The 15,875-nt window shown below is 41.6% G+C and overlaps 1 protein-coding gene across 1 annotated transcript in view; it reads right to left on the bottom strand.

The window, feature by feature from the left end:
* Positions 1 to 1,250: 1,250 nt before the first annotated feature.
* The window catches only part of Bms1 (BMS1 ribosome biogenesis factor), a 34,581-nt gene continuing 19,956 nt past the window's right edge, over positions 1,251 to 15,875 (bottom strand). Inside the window, exons 13-23 of the mRNA XM_048444425.3 lie at positions 14,260 to 14,341; positions 12,248 to 12,321; positions 11,560 to 11,736; positions 8,081 to 8,269; positions 7,824 to 8,004; positions 7,594 to 7,652; positions 6,423 to 6,545; positions 5,352 to 5,499; positions 4,864 to 5,039; positions 2,226 to 2,387; positions 1,251 to 1,760 (exon numbers count right to left, since the gene is read on the bottom strand). Of these exons, the coding sequence (XP_048300382.1) occupies positions 1,530 to 1,760; positions 2,226 to 2,387; positions 4,864 to 5,039; positions 5,352 to 5,499; positions 6,423 to 6,545; positions 7,594 to 7,652; positions 7,824 to 8,004; positions 8,081 to 8,269; positions 11,560 to 11,736; positions 12,248 to 12,321; positions 14,260 to 14,341 (1,602 nt within the window). The 3' untranslated portion in view covers positions 1,251 to 1,529. The remainder of the gene's footprint in view (positions 1,761 to 2,225; positions 2,388 to 4,863; positions 5,040 to 5,351; positions 5,500 to 6,422; positions 6,546 to 7,593; positions 7,653 to 7,823; positions 8,005 to 8,080; positions 8,270 to 11,559; positions 11,737 to 12,247; positions 12,322 to 14,259; positions 14,342 to 15,875) is intronic.

The following is a 15,875-nucleotide window of genomic DNA, read 5'->3' as shown; positions in this document are numbered from 1 at the left end:
GGGAGAATACTGAAAAAGACAACCGGAAAGGGGGTGGCATCTTGGGGTCAGGTAAAAACATTGCACAAGGGATCTCCCAGGAATCTATAAGGATGACCCTAGCTAAGACGCTTAGCAATAGCCAATACATAGTCTGAATGATACATATCTCATGTGCCTAACCCAATTGTCAGAGAGGTATCATCCAGCAACTGATGGAAACAAATGAGCGATCCACAGTCAAACATTAGGAGGGAGTTCGGGGAATCCTGTAGAAGAGGACAAAGGATTGTAGGAGCCAGAGGGTCAAGGACACAAGAAAACTCATAGAATCAACTAACCAGGGCCCATAGGGGCTCACAGAGATTGAAGCGATAACCAGGGAGTGTGCACAGGACTGACCTAGGCCCTCTGCATATATGCTACAGTTGTGTAGCTTAGTCCGCTTGTGGGACTCCTAACAGTGCATATAGTTAGCTGTCTCCAACTCTTACAGGCTTTTGGGACCCTACTTCTCATAATGGGTCACCTTGCTCAGCCTTAATACATGGGGAGGTGCTTAGTCTTATGCAACTTGATATGTCATACTTTGTTGATACCCATGGAAGACCTGGTCTTTCCTGTAAGAGAAATAGAGAAGAGGATTAAGGGGTGGGAACAGAAGGGGAATGGAATGAGGGACTAGGAGGAAAGGAGGAAGGGGAAACTACAACAGGGGTGTAAAATAAGTAAATTTATCTTAAAAAACAAAACAAATATAGTAAAGTATAGTCAAGTGTAATGCATGAGGATCATCTAAGCCAGGACCACAACCCCCTGGCTTAAAGCATTTTAAAAGCATCTACTTTAGGCCAAGCACGGTGGAGCCTACCCTTTAATTCCAGCTTCAGGATGTAGATGCAGGCAGTGGATCTCTGTGAGTTCAAGGCCAGCTTGGTCTACAAAGTAAGTTCCAGGATAGCCAGAGCTACATAGAGAGGCCCTAGCTCAAAAACCCCAAAACCAAAACCAAAAGTACTTACTTTACCTAGCTACTATACTAACCAATAAAATAAAACATAAATACCCACTAGTGACAGTAATAAAAGAGTTTTAAAAAAAAATTAAGAAAAGATTGCTTAGAACAATTTACTTTTCACACAGAATCCAAAAGCTTGAGTTATTATTTTTCCCCCTGGGACCCTCTTGCAGACAGCAGGGTAAGCAGTTATTTCTCAGTTATTTATAGCAAACTGTCATATATCCCCTCCAAATAAATCACTTGGCCAGAGTTAATGGGAAAATAGTTTAATACTTTTATATCACAAAATAAACCGAGGCAGGGAGAAGCAATGAGCTAATTCACGAGCCCTCGGTTCCCCTGCCGTGATCCCGTCTCACCGGACACTATCCACCGGCACACATCCACCGGCAGGTTCTACAGTTCCTCCTCAAGGCAGAGTCTGGAGGACACATCCCAGTCTCCTCGGGCTCACACCCTGATGTGTCCTAAGCACTGAAATCACCATGGCTGAGACTCTAGAGGACGGCCCCTCCGTACTGGAGACACTTCAGCTCTCCTTAGCTCTAGCTCCTTTCAGACTGGATTTCTGATTTCGTTTCTCCTTCTGACCCTGGATAGAGAAGAACTTCTTCCTCAGGTCCTTCTGCCGCCTCAGCTTTTCCTCTTCCTCTTTCTGCTTCATCTTCACGTGCTCCTTGTTGTGCAAGCTTCTCTGTTCTTTGGCATTTTTCATTTTCTGTTTGTGGACTGTGCTCAGAGCACCTAGCAGAGCCAGGATCTAACAAGACAAAAGGTGGTGAGCACAAGCCAGCCGAAGCCTGCCTGTCACCTACATGATCAGGACCTCCCCACACTGACTACTGGTATCAAATGAGATTCAATCCCAAATGGAAACTGAATGGAAATTCATGACTTGCATGGGGACATGGGTTTGTATGCATTTGCTATAACCAATATGATAAAACAAGCCACATTTACCACTGTATGGACTCATATGTAGCTAGCTGCTGAGTGGTTCACCAGACAGGTGTCCCTATTCAAATATAGGTGGAATATAACTAACCAAGGATGTCACACAGCCTCTGGGTTTTCCCCCAACTTCTAGTTCAAGGGCCCTGCATCAGTCTGGCCCTTACGCTTTCCCAGGGAAGACTCAGAACACAGTGGAAATGACAAGCATGCTGCTGAAAGCACTGTTTTCGTATCTAAGTGCAATGAGAAATAAGTCACTCTCTGACAGTACCTTCCTCTCATGAGGTTCGCGTATGACAGCCGGTCTCTGCTTGTCCCTTGGTACTTTGCCTGCCTTTGCTTGGATCTTGGGCTTGTTCTTAAATGGCAGAGCCTTCTGCAAGGCTTTTGGAATGTGTAGTGAATTAAAATGTTTCTTTTGTCTCAGGATTGGCTGAAAAGGAAAAAATAAAACAGAGACTATATTTAAAGTATAACTTATATGAACTTAAAACTGTATCTAATATCTTTTCATGGACTGCCTTTTCTACAAACTAGTCATATTACCATCTGCTGACTACCAGAGGTCAGGATTCAATCACCCATCCAATGTGGACAGCTTCAATGAGTATCTACACAGCTAGGTAAAATAAAGAGTACACACATCACAGCCACAGGTCTGAAAAGCCAACAGGCCTACTTGAACAGAGCAGAGCTATGGGTCTTCAACAGAACATAAGAGATTCAAAGTATCTCAGCAGAAAACCTGGGTTTTCTCTTTGGGAATCTGGGGTGGTTCTCTTCTAGTATAACAAGGATAGTCTAGATTCTCACTGCAACTGTCAACTTCTCTTCCTCAGCAGTCAAAGTTGAACTTAATTCTGATAGAAGGATGGCAGACAGATTTAACCAGCACACAAGGCACAATCTAGACACTGAGTTCTATGTTCAAATGAAATAGTCTGACCTGGATATTTAACCACTCCAGAGATTACTGTAAACAGAGTTCTGCAGGAGCCACGCCAAAGGTGAGAGGCAGTGTGCAGGGAACATCTCTGCTGCGTTTCCATTTCTCTAAGACATCACCCACAGTGTATTTCAGAATCCTAGTTAAAGAACTCAAACTTTCAGATTTGGATAAGCGTTCTCCAAAAAGGGGGAAACGGGACAGGATGGGACAAGAGGCCCCACCTGTAGCTGAGGAGCTATTGACATTTGGTGGCTACTAGAGAGAGAAAGTAGTTGTTTTGGGGGTACAGTCAATGGCAGAGGACAGCCGATTGCCTAGACCCACATGGATTCAGTAGGCTGTTCTTTAAAAATAAAGAAGAGGACATGAAGGTATTGGGGGGGGGTGCTAGGAGGAGGAGGTCCAGGGGTATCTGTGGGTGGATACGATCAAGACATACACATATACATATATGCACATTGTTGTGGAATATTTGTTTAACTATGGAAAGATACGTTGCATTTATGTTGCAGAATATTTAACTATGTAAAAATGTGTTGCTGTCTTATCTTGCCTGCCTAAGGCACCTGATTGGTGTACTAAAAAGCTGAATGGACTACAGTGAGGAAAGGTGTAAGTGGGATTTCTGGGCAGGGAGAATAAGTAAGAGGAATTTAGGCTCAGGGAAGAAAGAAAATGAGACACCAGGGAGACACCAGGGTCCATCTAGTCAGACACAGAGAAAGCAGGAAAGGAAGATATACAGAGTGAAAGGTAAAAATCACAGCGGCAAAACGCTGATGACTAGAAACAAGCTAAATTAATTTAAAAGAGCTAGTGGGACAAGCCTAAGCTAAGGCTGAGCTTTCATAATTAATAATAAGTCTTTGTGTCTTTACTGGGAGCTGGGAGCAGACCAAAGAAAATTCCAACTACAGCATATACTCACATATATAATTAAACATGTGAAAACTGTATCTCATTGAAAGTATAAAACTAAGTTCTTAATCCTACAGCTAAGTCAACTCAAAATGGCTCAATATTAGACCCAAACCCTAAATGTTTTTCAGGAGAAAATTGTCTAGATTTTTTTTCTGGGTGTCACACCAGAAAGAAACAAAACCCAAAAGGGAAATGACATTAAAGTAAAAAGCTTCTGCACTGCACCACAGAACAATCTACAAAATGTAAAAGCAAACGTTAAACAAGAAAAGAATATTTGTGAGCTGCCTACCTGAAAGGGGTTAGGACCAGGGCTTGAAAAGGGCTCTCACAAGCAAATCACACAAAACAAATAAGCAAGGCCGGGAACCAGTTCAGTCTAACAATGATAATAGTGGCAGTGGGTGAAGGCCCCGCCCCCATTCCCAGAAGCTCCTCTAAAACAACCTGTCTAAAACAATGGGCAAGACACGTGAGCAAGCATTTCTCCTAAGGAAACAAAATGAGTGATGAGAATACGGAGACAGAGGTGAGAAGACACCACATGAAAGAAATTCAGGATAAATGTGACGATGCCCAGAGCAGAAGAGATCTGATACACACAAGAACCACGGTTCATACAAATGTTTCATGTTTGGGATTTTTGTAAAGTATTTGAGTGAGGGGATGAAATGGCAGAAATGTTCACCTGCTTCACCCACAGTAAGTAAGCACCTTACCAAATCCACATGCATCTCACAATGTCATTGGTAATTCTCAAATAGAACATTATGATTTTACAAAATATTTTAATTTCATTTCTAATTCTGAGAAAACTACTGGCACCATTTTTCTGTGTTCTTCCCCCAAAACAGCAAACAAATATATAATTGTTCAAATCAAATTCAACACCTAACTTTATAATTGAAAATACAAGTCATATAAATAGGACATTACAGGGTTGGCATTTGGTTTGATCTCTAGTGCCATAAAAACTAAAAAGAGTGCAAATAAAGCCCGAGTGATGCTGCTAGAAACAGACACACAGAGCCGTCCTTACCTTATAGAGTGAGTCCTTGTTTGCCTTCAGTTTGATGCCATGGGCAAGCCTCAGCTGATATGTTGTCCGCATCCCTGACCAGCTGTCTTTCTCACCCACGGGTTTCAGCAAAGATGTTACAGGGTTATAGAAGGCCGGGATGGAGACAGGATACCAAGTCCGCATGAAAACAATATCTAGAAGAAGTTTCCAAAGGTCAGTATTCATCTTGAGTGATATACACACATGTGCACACTCCAAGTCGCCCAACATCTCTACCTGATTAAACAGTATTGGAAAAAGAACTTAGCCAATTAAACTCGGCTAACTATAACAAGGCTGTGGGTGTGAGCCCAGCAAGTACAAATACACTGTGGGTACTCCAACTGGACAGGGCTGGAGCTGACAGGCCTGGAAATCAAAACTCCTTCTAATCAGTACCAGTGAGAGTCAGTAACAAAGCAGTAACAAATAGCACAGTGTCCTCAGTACACCACAAAGAGTCTTACCACTCATTAACAACTTGTCCTCAAAGCTGGCCCGGAACGCTCCTTCTGGAGCCCGGAGCGCTTTCTTGATTTGTCCCCTTATTCCACTGACAGTTCGGATGACAGCACCTTCAAATTTGGCTACTTCCAAGGCAGAGTTAAACATTCCCTAAATGTAACAAAATAAAAACACTCACATATATACATTACCATTTATACCACTGGTTAAAAAACAAAAACCAATTCACTAAACGTGAAATTACTAACATCAAAAAGTATGCTACTCAACTTTATTTTCACAGAAATAAACTCTACAAGAGCAAAGAGGTATTTATGGGTGTGAACTGGCCTTGACATCCTCTTTTGTGCAGGCTGAGAACCAAACACTAGGCTTCACAAGCTCTCTACCACTAAGTACCTCCCTCTGTATAAGCACTGAGCTCCACCGCCTGCCCTTACGATCTTATTCCAAATGAAACTTCCCACTTGCCCTCTCTGACCTTGTGAAGCTAAGTGCACAGTCTGCTGACATCTTGCTGTTTGCTGCAAACTGCTTTGTACTTTCTACTCAACAATCAGACAAATGTAATATTTTCTTTTCCCTCACTAATGCAGCTTTAAAGTAATAAAACCCAGTGGATGAGTCTGTGTGTTGGTTCTGGAATAGTCTCACAGCTATAGTTACTAAGTATTTCTGACTTTAAATGCAGTACAAATCAATAAAAATAAATAAATATATATATATATTAAATGTCAAGATTTCAAACACTTTCCTAAAAACTCTAAACTTGTACTTTAGTATCTAACCCCACTTCATGATTCCCAGTCAAAACAAACGTACATCTAGAACACTGTGTAACAGGGCCTTCATGCTTGTGGATAATGTGTATGACCCACAGATGAACTTGTAGTTAGACTTCAGTTTCTAACCCAAAGATAGCCCATTACAAACATAAAATTATTTCAAAACCTGAGAAGAAAAACCACACTGGAAATACTGCTAGCTCTAAATATTCTAGGTAATAAAAGAACATTCTACTCTTTCTTTAACAATATATAACTTATAACATAGGAATATATAGATATACAGACCTTAATAAATGAAGTATTCTTGAATATTTTAAAAGGAAAACCAGTTAGCTTTAATTTCTTCACAATTTTTACGGATTTATCCAGGTCAAGGACAACTCCAGTCGCAGCAATCCGAAAGTCAGGCTAAAAAAGAATAACAAAAAATTGAAAATAAGAATAATATAGAAAGAAAAATTACAATTCTTTGATGTAATAATACTAAATTTTCATTTATTTAAACAGCTACAAAAGACAGAATTTCATTTCTTTTCTTACTAGGTACTTATTTATAGTTTTGTTTGTTGTAGAAACAGTCTGATGCAGCCTGGGCTCACCAACTCTGTGGCACAGTATGTCCTAGAATGCTGCCTCCACCTCCCTGGCTGTACACCAGGATTTTAAGGATGCTAAGTCACTGCTGTTAACTTGAATATGCTCCTGAGAATGATTTCATAGTAACAATTTCACAACAACAATCAACTCAGAATCAAAGAAAAAGGCAAATTCAGTTTCAACATTTAAAAATGAGATTTTGGACTTCTAGATAGACTGCTTATTTATTATTCTTTTTTTCTCATATGTTATGTAGAGCCAATAAATGAAGCTTGTTTTCTGCCCAGTCAAAGACAACTGTGAACACAGTTTGTCCACATCACTACTAAGGGACAGCATCATGCCTAAAGGGTTACAATGGATTCATAAAACATGCTGTAATAATTAGTATCCAGTGAACACGACTACAGACTTTTCAAGCAAGCCCACAGTGACATCAGTGCCATTATAATTCTCCCTCTCTCATGACTCCCACACTCTACTAAGGAAAGCCAGGCAGGGCGAGTCACACTAGGAATTCTGACATTCAGATGGCTGAGGTGGGAAGATTGTGAGTTCTAGGCCAGTCTGGGCTACACGTCAAGACCTTCTTAGAAAGAAAAGCGGGGAGGGAGGGAGGGAAGAAGGGAGGGAGAGAGGAAGGGAAGGAGGGAGGGAGAGAGGGAGGGAAGGAGGGAAGGGGAGAGAGGGACGGAAATAAGAAAGGAAGGAGAAAGAGGGAGGGAGGACAAAGGCTGCAGAAGACGCAGGGCAAGGAGAAACATCAAAAGTGGTTGATTTTCAACTTAGCTTCATGAATTCAGTTCATAGTCTCTAGTTCATTTGACTGACTGATGAAGAATGCATCTCTGATATTTACCATTGCACCACTGACAGACTGTATTGCCAAAAATCCAGTTCCTTGTGGGGTGATAGGACCTTAAAGAAAACAGAAAAGAAAATATAATAAACCACAAATTTTACTCCAACCTCTTTTCTCAAATAAACAAATCTTTGAAGTTGGGCTTTCGTGACAAGCAGAGAACAAAAAACAGTGATAGAACCCTAAATGGCATAAACTGATCTTCTATTATTATAATCACAATTTACCCCAGAAAGTTGCTCCGCAATGCATGTGCTGTGGAGTGTACTTTAGAAGCCTCTGTCTGCCGTTGTGGTCTTCAATATAGTACAGTGGGATTGTCTGAAACCTCCTCCATCCTACAGAAAAAATAATTGGATCTCGAGACTTGAGGATTTTCTTATACCAGCGATGTTTCTTGAGGCGCATCTAGAGACATAAACATTCAATAAAACAGTGTACATCCAAATAACCTGTCTCCAAGCCTGCAGCAAAAAGCACCTACCTGCACATATCCCACAGTGCCCTCACTATTGCCCAAACCACCCAGAATAATTGGGTAGTGTGGGTCGAAGTTCTGCACAAATTCACAGGGGATGTTTTCAATCTCAATTCGAACATACATTCCAGGTCGAAAACCCTCATACTGAACTCTGGTTTCATCTTCTTGATCTTCAAATTCAGCATGGTTAAGCTACAGATGAGAAAGGGGACCAGAACAGAAGCACAATGAACCCACACCACTAGTATTCTTTGTCAACATTAAGACTAAATTTTTAAAAATACACAGGAATCATGGATACAACTTAGGTTTTTATTGTAATAAAAAGTCATATCCTCTTCAACTCTAAGATATTTACATCTTTAAGATATTTACCAACTGTATTTTCTGTTGCTCCAAGTCACAGCCACTAACTCCAAAAGGATCTCTGAATGCTGCTCAGCAAATGGTGCTGGGCTATACTCTAACTCTCCCGGCTCTCTGTCAATCATTTTATACAACTTTGCTCATTATCAGTCTTAGGACAGCCAATCCCTCCTCCCTTATCCTCACTCTAGCTGTTTCTGCTTCCAGGCAGCTGTGTTCTGGTGTTTGCGTCCACACAGGCTTTTATTATGGCTCTGTACTGTGGGTTAAGGACAAGTAACAACTTGGCAAATTTTTTTGGGGGGAGGGGGGACAAGATCTGTGTAATCCAGGGTGGCCTGGTTGCACAGGTTGCACACTGCACTTGTACTGGCAGGTGGCTGTGACCTGGAAGCACAGGAGGCGACAGTCTACAGATTATTAAACCACATCTCTATTCAAGGGCAAACTTTCTGCTCCCAAAAGATCTTCCTTCTATTACTTTTCTCATCCTTTGAGTCCTCTTTCTTCACCAACTATTGCTCCATTTCTCTGCTTCACTTTGAACAAAATTCCACATTTCCTCCGAGTCAGTCTCCAGACCAGCGGCTGCTTGTCTTGTAGCCGCCTTCACCTACCATTGTATGAAAGCATTTGCCAGTCACTGCAGACCTCTGCCATGCCTTATCCAGTAGTTGTTCCGCCCCTAGCAGTAAGAGCTGAAGTATATTCTGTATATACTGTTGGCTTCTGGCACACCTGCTCTTTGAAATTTCCATCTCTTGGCCACTCTTCGCCCTACGCCCCATCTCTCCATTCACACGGTTCTGTGCTACCTTATGGCTTGAAGGAGTCTGAGTCCTGCGCGTCAAGGCCCTGATTGAACTTAACACTGTTAGTCTGAGCATCATCACTAACCTAACCAGCTATCAAAGCTACACAACCTAGAGGCTTCCCACCCTACCATGAAAACTGACCCTTTCAGGAGCTTCCAGGTGAGCTTCCACTCGCTCTCTACCCCTACATACAGTCCACCAGAAAACCTACCGATGCAACCTTTGGAAAAATTTACAGCTAGACCTCACCTATACTGCCATCTCCGCCCAAACTGAACTACCTTAATCCCTGCGTCCTTTCAAAAGGGAGAGATCATGACTGCCTTTTTCTGCCCACATCACTCAGGAAAACATGAAGTTCTGTATAACTGCCCACAAGGTTTTAAATTGTGGAGCTGGAGAGATGGCTCAGCGGGTAAGAGCACTGGCTGCTCTTCCGGAGGTACTGAGTCCAGTTCCCAGAAATCACATGGTGGCTCACAACCATCTGTAAGGAGATCTGGTGCCCTCATCCGGCCTGCAGGCACACATGCAGGGAGAACACTATATTCTTAATAAACTTTAAAAACAAAAAGATTTAAAATTGCAAATGGCTTGAAATAGAGACTACAAAGATTATCTCTGTATTGTTTAGTCACTCCTGTCAAAAGCCAACACAGAGTGGAAACCACTAATTTTATGACTACCCAGAAGACACTTCTTCACACTGGAGTCTCTACCCTTCCAATCTCAGGATGTGCTGAAGTGAGCAGCAGAGACACTTTCTCTGACTAGATGAAGGTCTAGACGAGCAGAGCTTGCCAACCACATTTTCAAGTTCAAAGGAATTCTCAGTGCTTCCACCAACAAAGTGTGACTCAAACACTCCATGAACTGTGTGCACAGCTTTGTGTCTGCTTCTGGTGAAACCACCACCCACCATGGCCGTAAGCAGGAACGCCCACTTCTCCTTCTGCATGCACTCTTCTCCCATCGGCATCTGCCTTGACATGTAATATCCGTCTCAACAAACAAGATGTGTCAAAACTCCCCCAGAAAGAACTTTGTGCACATAAGTCAAGCAAACCATTCAGCTACTTGTTCAAAGCATTAAGTGATCAGAATTTGAACCTAGGCTTGACATCAATGTGTCAGTGCCAAGAGATGCAGTCAGCACCACTACCTTTCCTTTTAAGGGACCTCCACTCAGGTAAACCAGACCCTTAGGAACTCCGGGGCAATTGGAGAGAGGCTAAGTTACAGCTTCATAGCTATTAAGAGAGACAGGCAGTGTGCCAAGTCAGGGTGGACTTCTTGAGAGTGACTCTTCCTTAGCTGTCTTTATAATGAGAGATAACTTTCTGCATCTTTGTAAGCTACATTTTTTCAAAGTATGTAATTTATAAGGTATCAAGCCTAAAAACTAAAGTTTATTTAAGTGAAAAGACATACAAGCTGGTTTACTTACTCATCTTAAAGAGTCTTCTTTAGTGGGCTGGGGAGATGGCTCAGTGAGTAAGAGTGCTTGCTATGTGCAGGCACAAGGACCTAGTTTGGATCCCCAGAACACACATAAAAAGTAGGCATGGCTATGCATGCCTGTCGTGGGCAGAAATGGGAGGTTTGGGGGCTACCAGCAGTGCTCAGCAGTGCTCCAGCAGTGCTCAGCAGTGCTCCGGTAGGGCTCAGCAGATCTGTCTCAAAGGACGGCAGCAGACAGCAACGGAGCATGACAGATGCCCTCTGTCAGCTATGCAGACGCTCAGAGGCGTGCATTCACACACATACACAGAAAAACAATTTTCCTTTGTAAATGAAATTTTAAGGTGGTTTTTATGTGACACACTGTTTAGATTTAGAAATGAGTTCAGAGAGGAGTGCTAACATGTTTAAATCCAAGGCCACAAACAATTTGGCCTGAAAAAAAATATATAGTTTGAGAATTTTTAACATTCTTGAAGTGTTATCTTTGTAGGTGGTTTTGATTTTTCAACTGTGTTGGTGTTTCTTGACTCTCGTACAAAATATAAACTAGATCCCAGAATGAATACCTCTCTTCCCACATTTCCTCAACTTTTCTATCATTCTATCCTGCCTCAATGGCATGAGTTTCTTGGAAGCAGGGACCATGTCTCAGTCATCACTGCTTGCCGAGTATGTGGAGCTTGGTACAAAGTGGTACTGATGAGAAGAGAAGGCAATCAAGGTCTGAAGAATCCCATCACACAATTCCAACCTGGGCTCAAAGTCAAAGGAAAACAAGGAGCCAGCCAGTAGGTGGCGCTGCCTTGGCAGGCAGTCAAGGACTGCCTGCTTTCTTACCTGCGCTTGTCTCTGCATTTCACCCTTAAGATCGTCAAAATATGTGCTTTCTCCCCCATCGTACTCCGCATCAAACAGCTCCTTCAACTTCCTTTTCTTATTCAGGTGCTTTTTCTTGGCACTTTCCTCCTCATTTGGGTCATTTTCTTCCTTAATGTCTTCTTCTGTATCTTCACTCTTAAATTTCCAGATTAAAAAGTATTGAGAAGCATAGGGAGAACTTTCTTTAAACAAAGCAGATTTTTATAGTGTTTGAGCTTACAAATTCTTTGATATGACTATCATGACCAAACAGACTATGGCGCAGATCTGGGTGTGGCAAATTGCATGAGAGAAGTGTCTCCCAGCTAGATGCTCCAAGACACTGTTCAAACTACTATCAGGAAGAATAAGGAACCTTTTTTAAATTGTGCTTTTAAATTTCATCATTTGAAATTTCAATTGAATGTTGGCAAAAGAAAGACAAATAATAAAGAGCATGAACTTGGCAGATGACTGCAGCAGGAAGGAGGGTGGACAGCAGACGGCACCCATAGGCTGTACAAATGAACTCTTCGTTCATCTGTTGCCACTCCTTAGGAAGCCATCTATCCATCTGACAGGGAAGTCAAGATCTACATTGCCCAAAGTAGACCTCACAAGACTTACTGACCGGATCAAAGCTGGCAGAGCTACATCAAAGCCATACCTGACTATCCGGATCTGGTTTTCCCTTGTGCACGTCCCCTGTTTCTAGGTCTTCGAAGTCCCCATAGAGCTCCTCTGAAAAAGAGCGTTTACATCTCATCTCTGTTGTTTCCATCACCATACATGAGTCCTAAATTTACATGTCCTTAAAAAAACTTTTTTTTTCACTATCTGCTTAGGAAAAGTAAACAGATCCGAGACTTAAACCTCACTTAGCGAAGGACTATCTCTCATGTCAAAGACGGACACTGTGTAAGAGATAGTGCAGCATGAAGGTCAGCTCTAAAACATTTCAAAGAAAAAGTGAAAAGACAGCCTGATGGCAGCCCACGTGAAGTGTCTCAGAGAAGACACAGCAGAGTGCCCCGTGCTGGGGAAAGCTAAGGCTGTGTAAGTAGAGAACCTGGAACAAAACTGGAGTTCAAAACCATGCTGAGCTCGTAGGAAGAGTTCACTGATTCATCTATTTGCTCATTGTAGAGCTCTGGGTTTGGTTACAGGCTGTCCTCTTTAAAATACACAAGTTAAGAATGCCTTTGGGAGGGTGACATTTACTGTTATTAAGATATATTCACGTGACAGATAGAAAGCTCTTATTTATAATAAAAACGATAAAATTTAAGTATATAACTAGAACTGTGTTGGAAATTTACACACTAAAAAAAAAATCAATAAAATATAACAGGGCTAGTGACACAGCCCAGTAAGCAGAGGGACCTGCTGCCAAGCCTGAAGACCTGAGACCAGTCCCCAGGACCCACAGCTCCTGCAGGCTCTTCTGTCTCCACACGTACGCTAGCCATGTAGGAGCTTTATGATGTCACCAGGGGGCACAAAAGGAACATCAGCAGACACTGCTTTCATGACAGCATTCTCTAACACTAGGTCCAGCACAGCGGACACCCTCTGCTGGCCTTCAGGGGCACCCAGCACACATGTGGCGCACATACATACATGCAGGCAAAATATTTATACAAGGAAAACTAAGAATACATTTACAAAAATTTCTAAATAAAATCTAAATCCTGGCCCAAAGTTTATATATAATACGTAATGCTGAATGAAGGCAATAAAATAGATGCTAAGGCACCCTGCTTATGGGCACATGAACAAAATGACCTTCAGAATAAAAATGGTAATTGTGGGCTACAAAAGGTGATCCAAGTATCTGAAAATCATGCTCTCTCTCTCTCTCTCTCTCTCTCTCTCTCTCTCTCTCTCTCTGTGTGTGTGTGTGTGTGTGTGTGTGTGTGTATAGTGGGATACTGGGAATGAACTCAAGACCTTTGCATGTTAGATGAGAACTCTATTACTGAGATACATTCCACACCTTTTCCATTATGAGTAGGAGGAAAGATCTCAAAATGTTAAGGAATCTTTTATGTGTAGCAGACTTTTAGTATTATATGTCCTTTCTAAAACCTTCTGCTATTGATATGTACCTTTTACTTGAAATTTTCCATGACTATTACATTCACTAAAACAAACTTGTTGAGGACAACCTCCACCTACATACATATAATATTTATTTATAACAAAACCTGTAGGAGGTTTCTCACTTTCCTTTAAAGTCCCCATAGAGCAAATATGGGGGGTCTTATCTCAGTTCCCCACAGCATTCACAACGGACTAAACTTCAACCTGACGATAACATTAAAGAAAACATGAAGGGTAAGAATGGCTGCTGGCAAAGTCCCTGTACTTGCAAGTTCAAAGACCTAAGTTCTCTCCCCAGAATTCATGTAAACAAAACCAAGTGTCTTGCAATCCCAGTTAGAGAGGTGGATCCCTGGGTCTTGCTGGGCAGCCTGCCGAATATATTTAGTGAGGTCAGGGAAATAAGAGATCAGGACTAAAGGTAAATAAATAAACAAATGGGTCGGCAGTGCCTGAGGAAGAACCACCACCTGAGAAACGACACCTAAGGCTGTCTGTCGCTGCTTCAGAGGCGTGTGCGCTTCACAGGCGTGTGCACGCTCAAGCATACAAAGGAAATATGCAGCCCTTACTTACCATCTGCTGCTAAGAGCTTGGCGGCATCTTTCTCATCTTCCCACTTCCCCGTCACAAAGCAATCTCTGATACTGTTCATAACCTTACACAGAAAAACCAACACTTAGTTGATTTACACAAAACTATTTTTGAGAAATGAAGAGCAGACAACAATTGCCTCTAAATATTTCTCAGGACAATTCAAACTGGCCCTGTAATCCTAGTACATATCTAGAATCCCAGCACCAGGGTTGTTGAGGCAGAATATTCAAACTCAGTCTAAACCACACAGTGAGCTCTTAGTCAGCTTAGAATATACAGAGACTGTCTCAAAAATTAATAAGAAAGGAAATACACACTTTTGTGGATACATTCATGTCACATAACTGTGTGAGATAATTCCTACAGAGTAACAGAAAAATATCTGCAAATTATGTATAAAAGGGACATGTACCCATAAAATATAAACTGATAAGGGACATATTCTCAGAAAACATAAACAACTCATAACTAAACATGCAAATCTTCAAACTAGGCGAACAGTATGAACAGGTATAAAGACAAATAGACAGCAATCACCTGAAATGATGCTTGACAGAATTAACTATCTAAGAAATGCAAATCAATACCATGACGTGACACATTTCATACCTTCTAGTGTGACTAAAACAAAAAAAAATGGACAAAAATAACTCTTAAAGACGTAAATAAACTAGAACCTACAAATAACGCTGGTGGAAACAAAAAATTGCACAACTGCTTTTTAAAACAATGGATACTATGAGGGAAAAACTTACTTTTTCTAACCTTATTGCCAGTAACTAACATATTGTCCTGATACAGGTGTGTATATAATACTGAGATTAACGAGATAAGCAATTAATTACATGATTTTTCTAATTTTGTTCCTTCAGATTCAACCAAGGACTAATTTTCTAGGAGGAATGTAGTTAAAGATATAAACATAAATAAAGAATATGAAATTGAGGAGAGACAGTGCAGGGTGGATATGATCAAAATACATTGTATACATACAGAAAATTATCAAAGAATAAATATTTTATCAGGTTCCCTAGCCACCTTTCCGGGGAAAATGATTTCTTCCCCGCTCTTCTGCCAACAAGCAGTCATGTGCAAAAAGAACAAGCCTAGTTCTAGACCTGTACCCTCTTCACCTGAACCACACCCACCTAGTCAGTCTGTTCTTCCCTTTGCCATCTGTGCAGACTAGTTAGCTCTATGTCAGCTTGACACAAGTCATTTGGGAAGAGGGAGCGTCAATTGAGAAAATGCCCATAAACCAGTATTACATTTTTTGGATTGATAATTGATATGGGAGGGCCCAGCTCACTGTGGGCAGTGCCACCCCTGGGCTGGTGGTCCTGGGTCCTATAAGAAAGAATGCTGAGCAAGCCATGAGAAGCAGCTCTCCAGGCAATACCACTCTTCAATCTCTTCATCAGTTCATGCCTTAAGTTCCTGCCCTGACTCTCTGGATATGATGAACTGTGAACTTGGGAGAAATAAACCCTTCCTCCCAAGCTGTTTTTGATCATGTGTTTTACCCCAGCAATAGAAACCCTAGCTAAGATACCACTACAACGCTCTCCTGTCACTACCTGCAAATACAAAGGCCA

This window comes from Myodes glareolus, chromosome 3, assembly GCF_982192425.1.
Source record: "Myodes glareolus chromosome 3, mMyoGla1.1, whole genome shotgun sequence".
Lineage (NCBI taxonomy): Eukaryota > Metazoa > Chordata > Mammalia > Rodentia > Cricetidae > Myodes > Myodes glareolus.
Note: the sequence above shows the minus strand (reverse complement) of the source record. Positions and strands in the feature narration are given on the sequence as shown.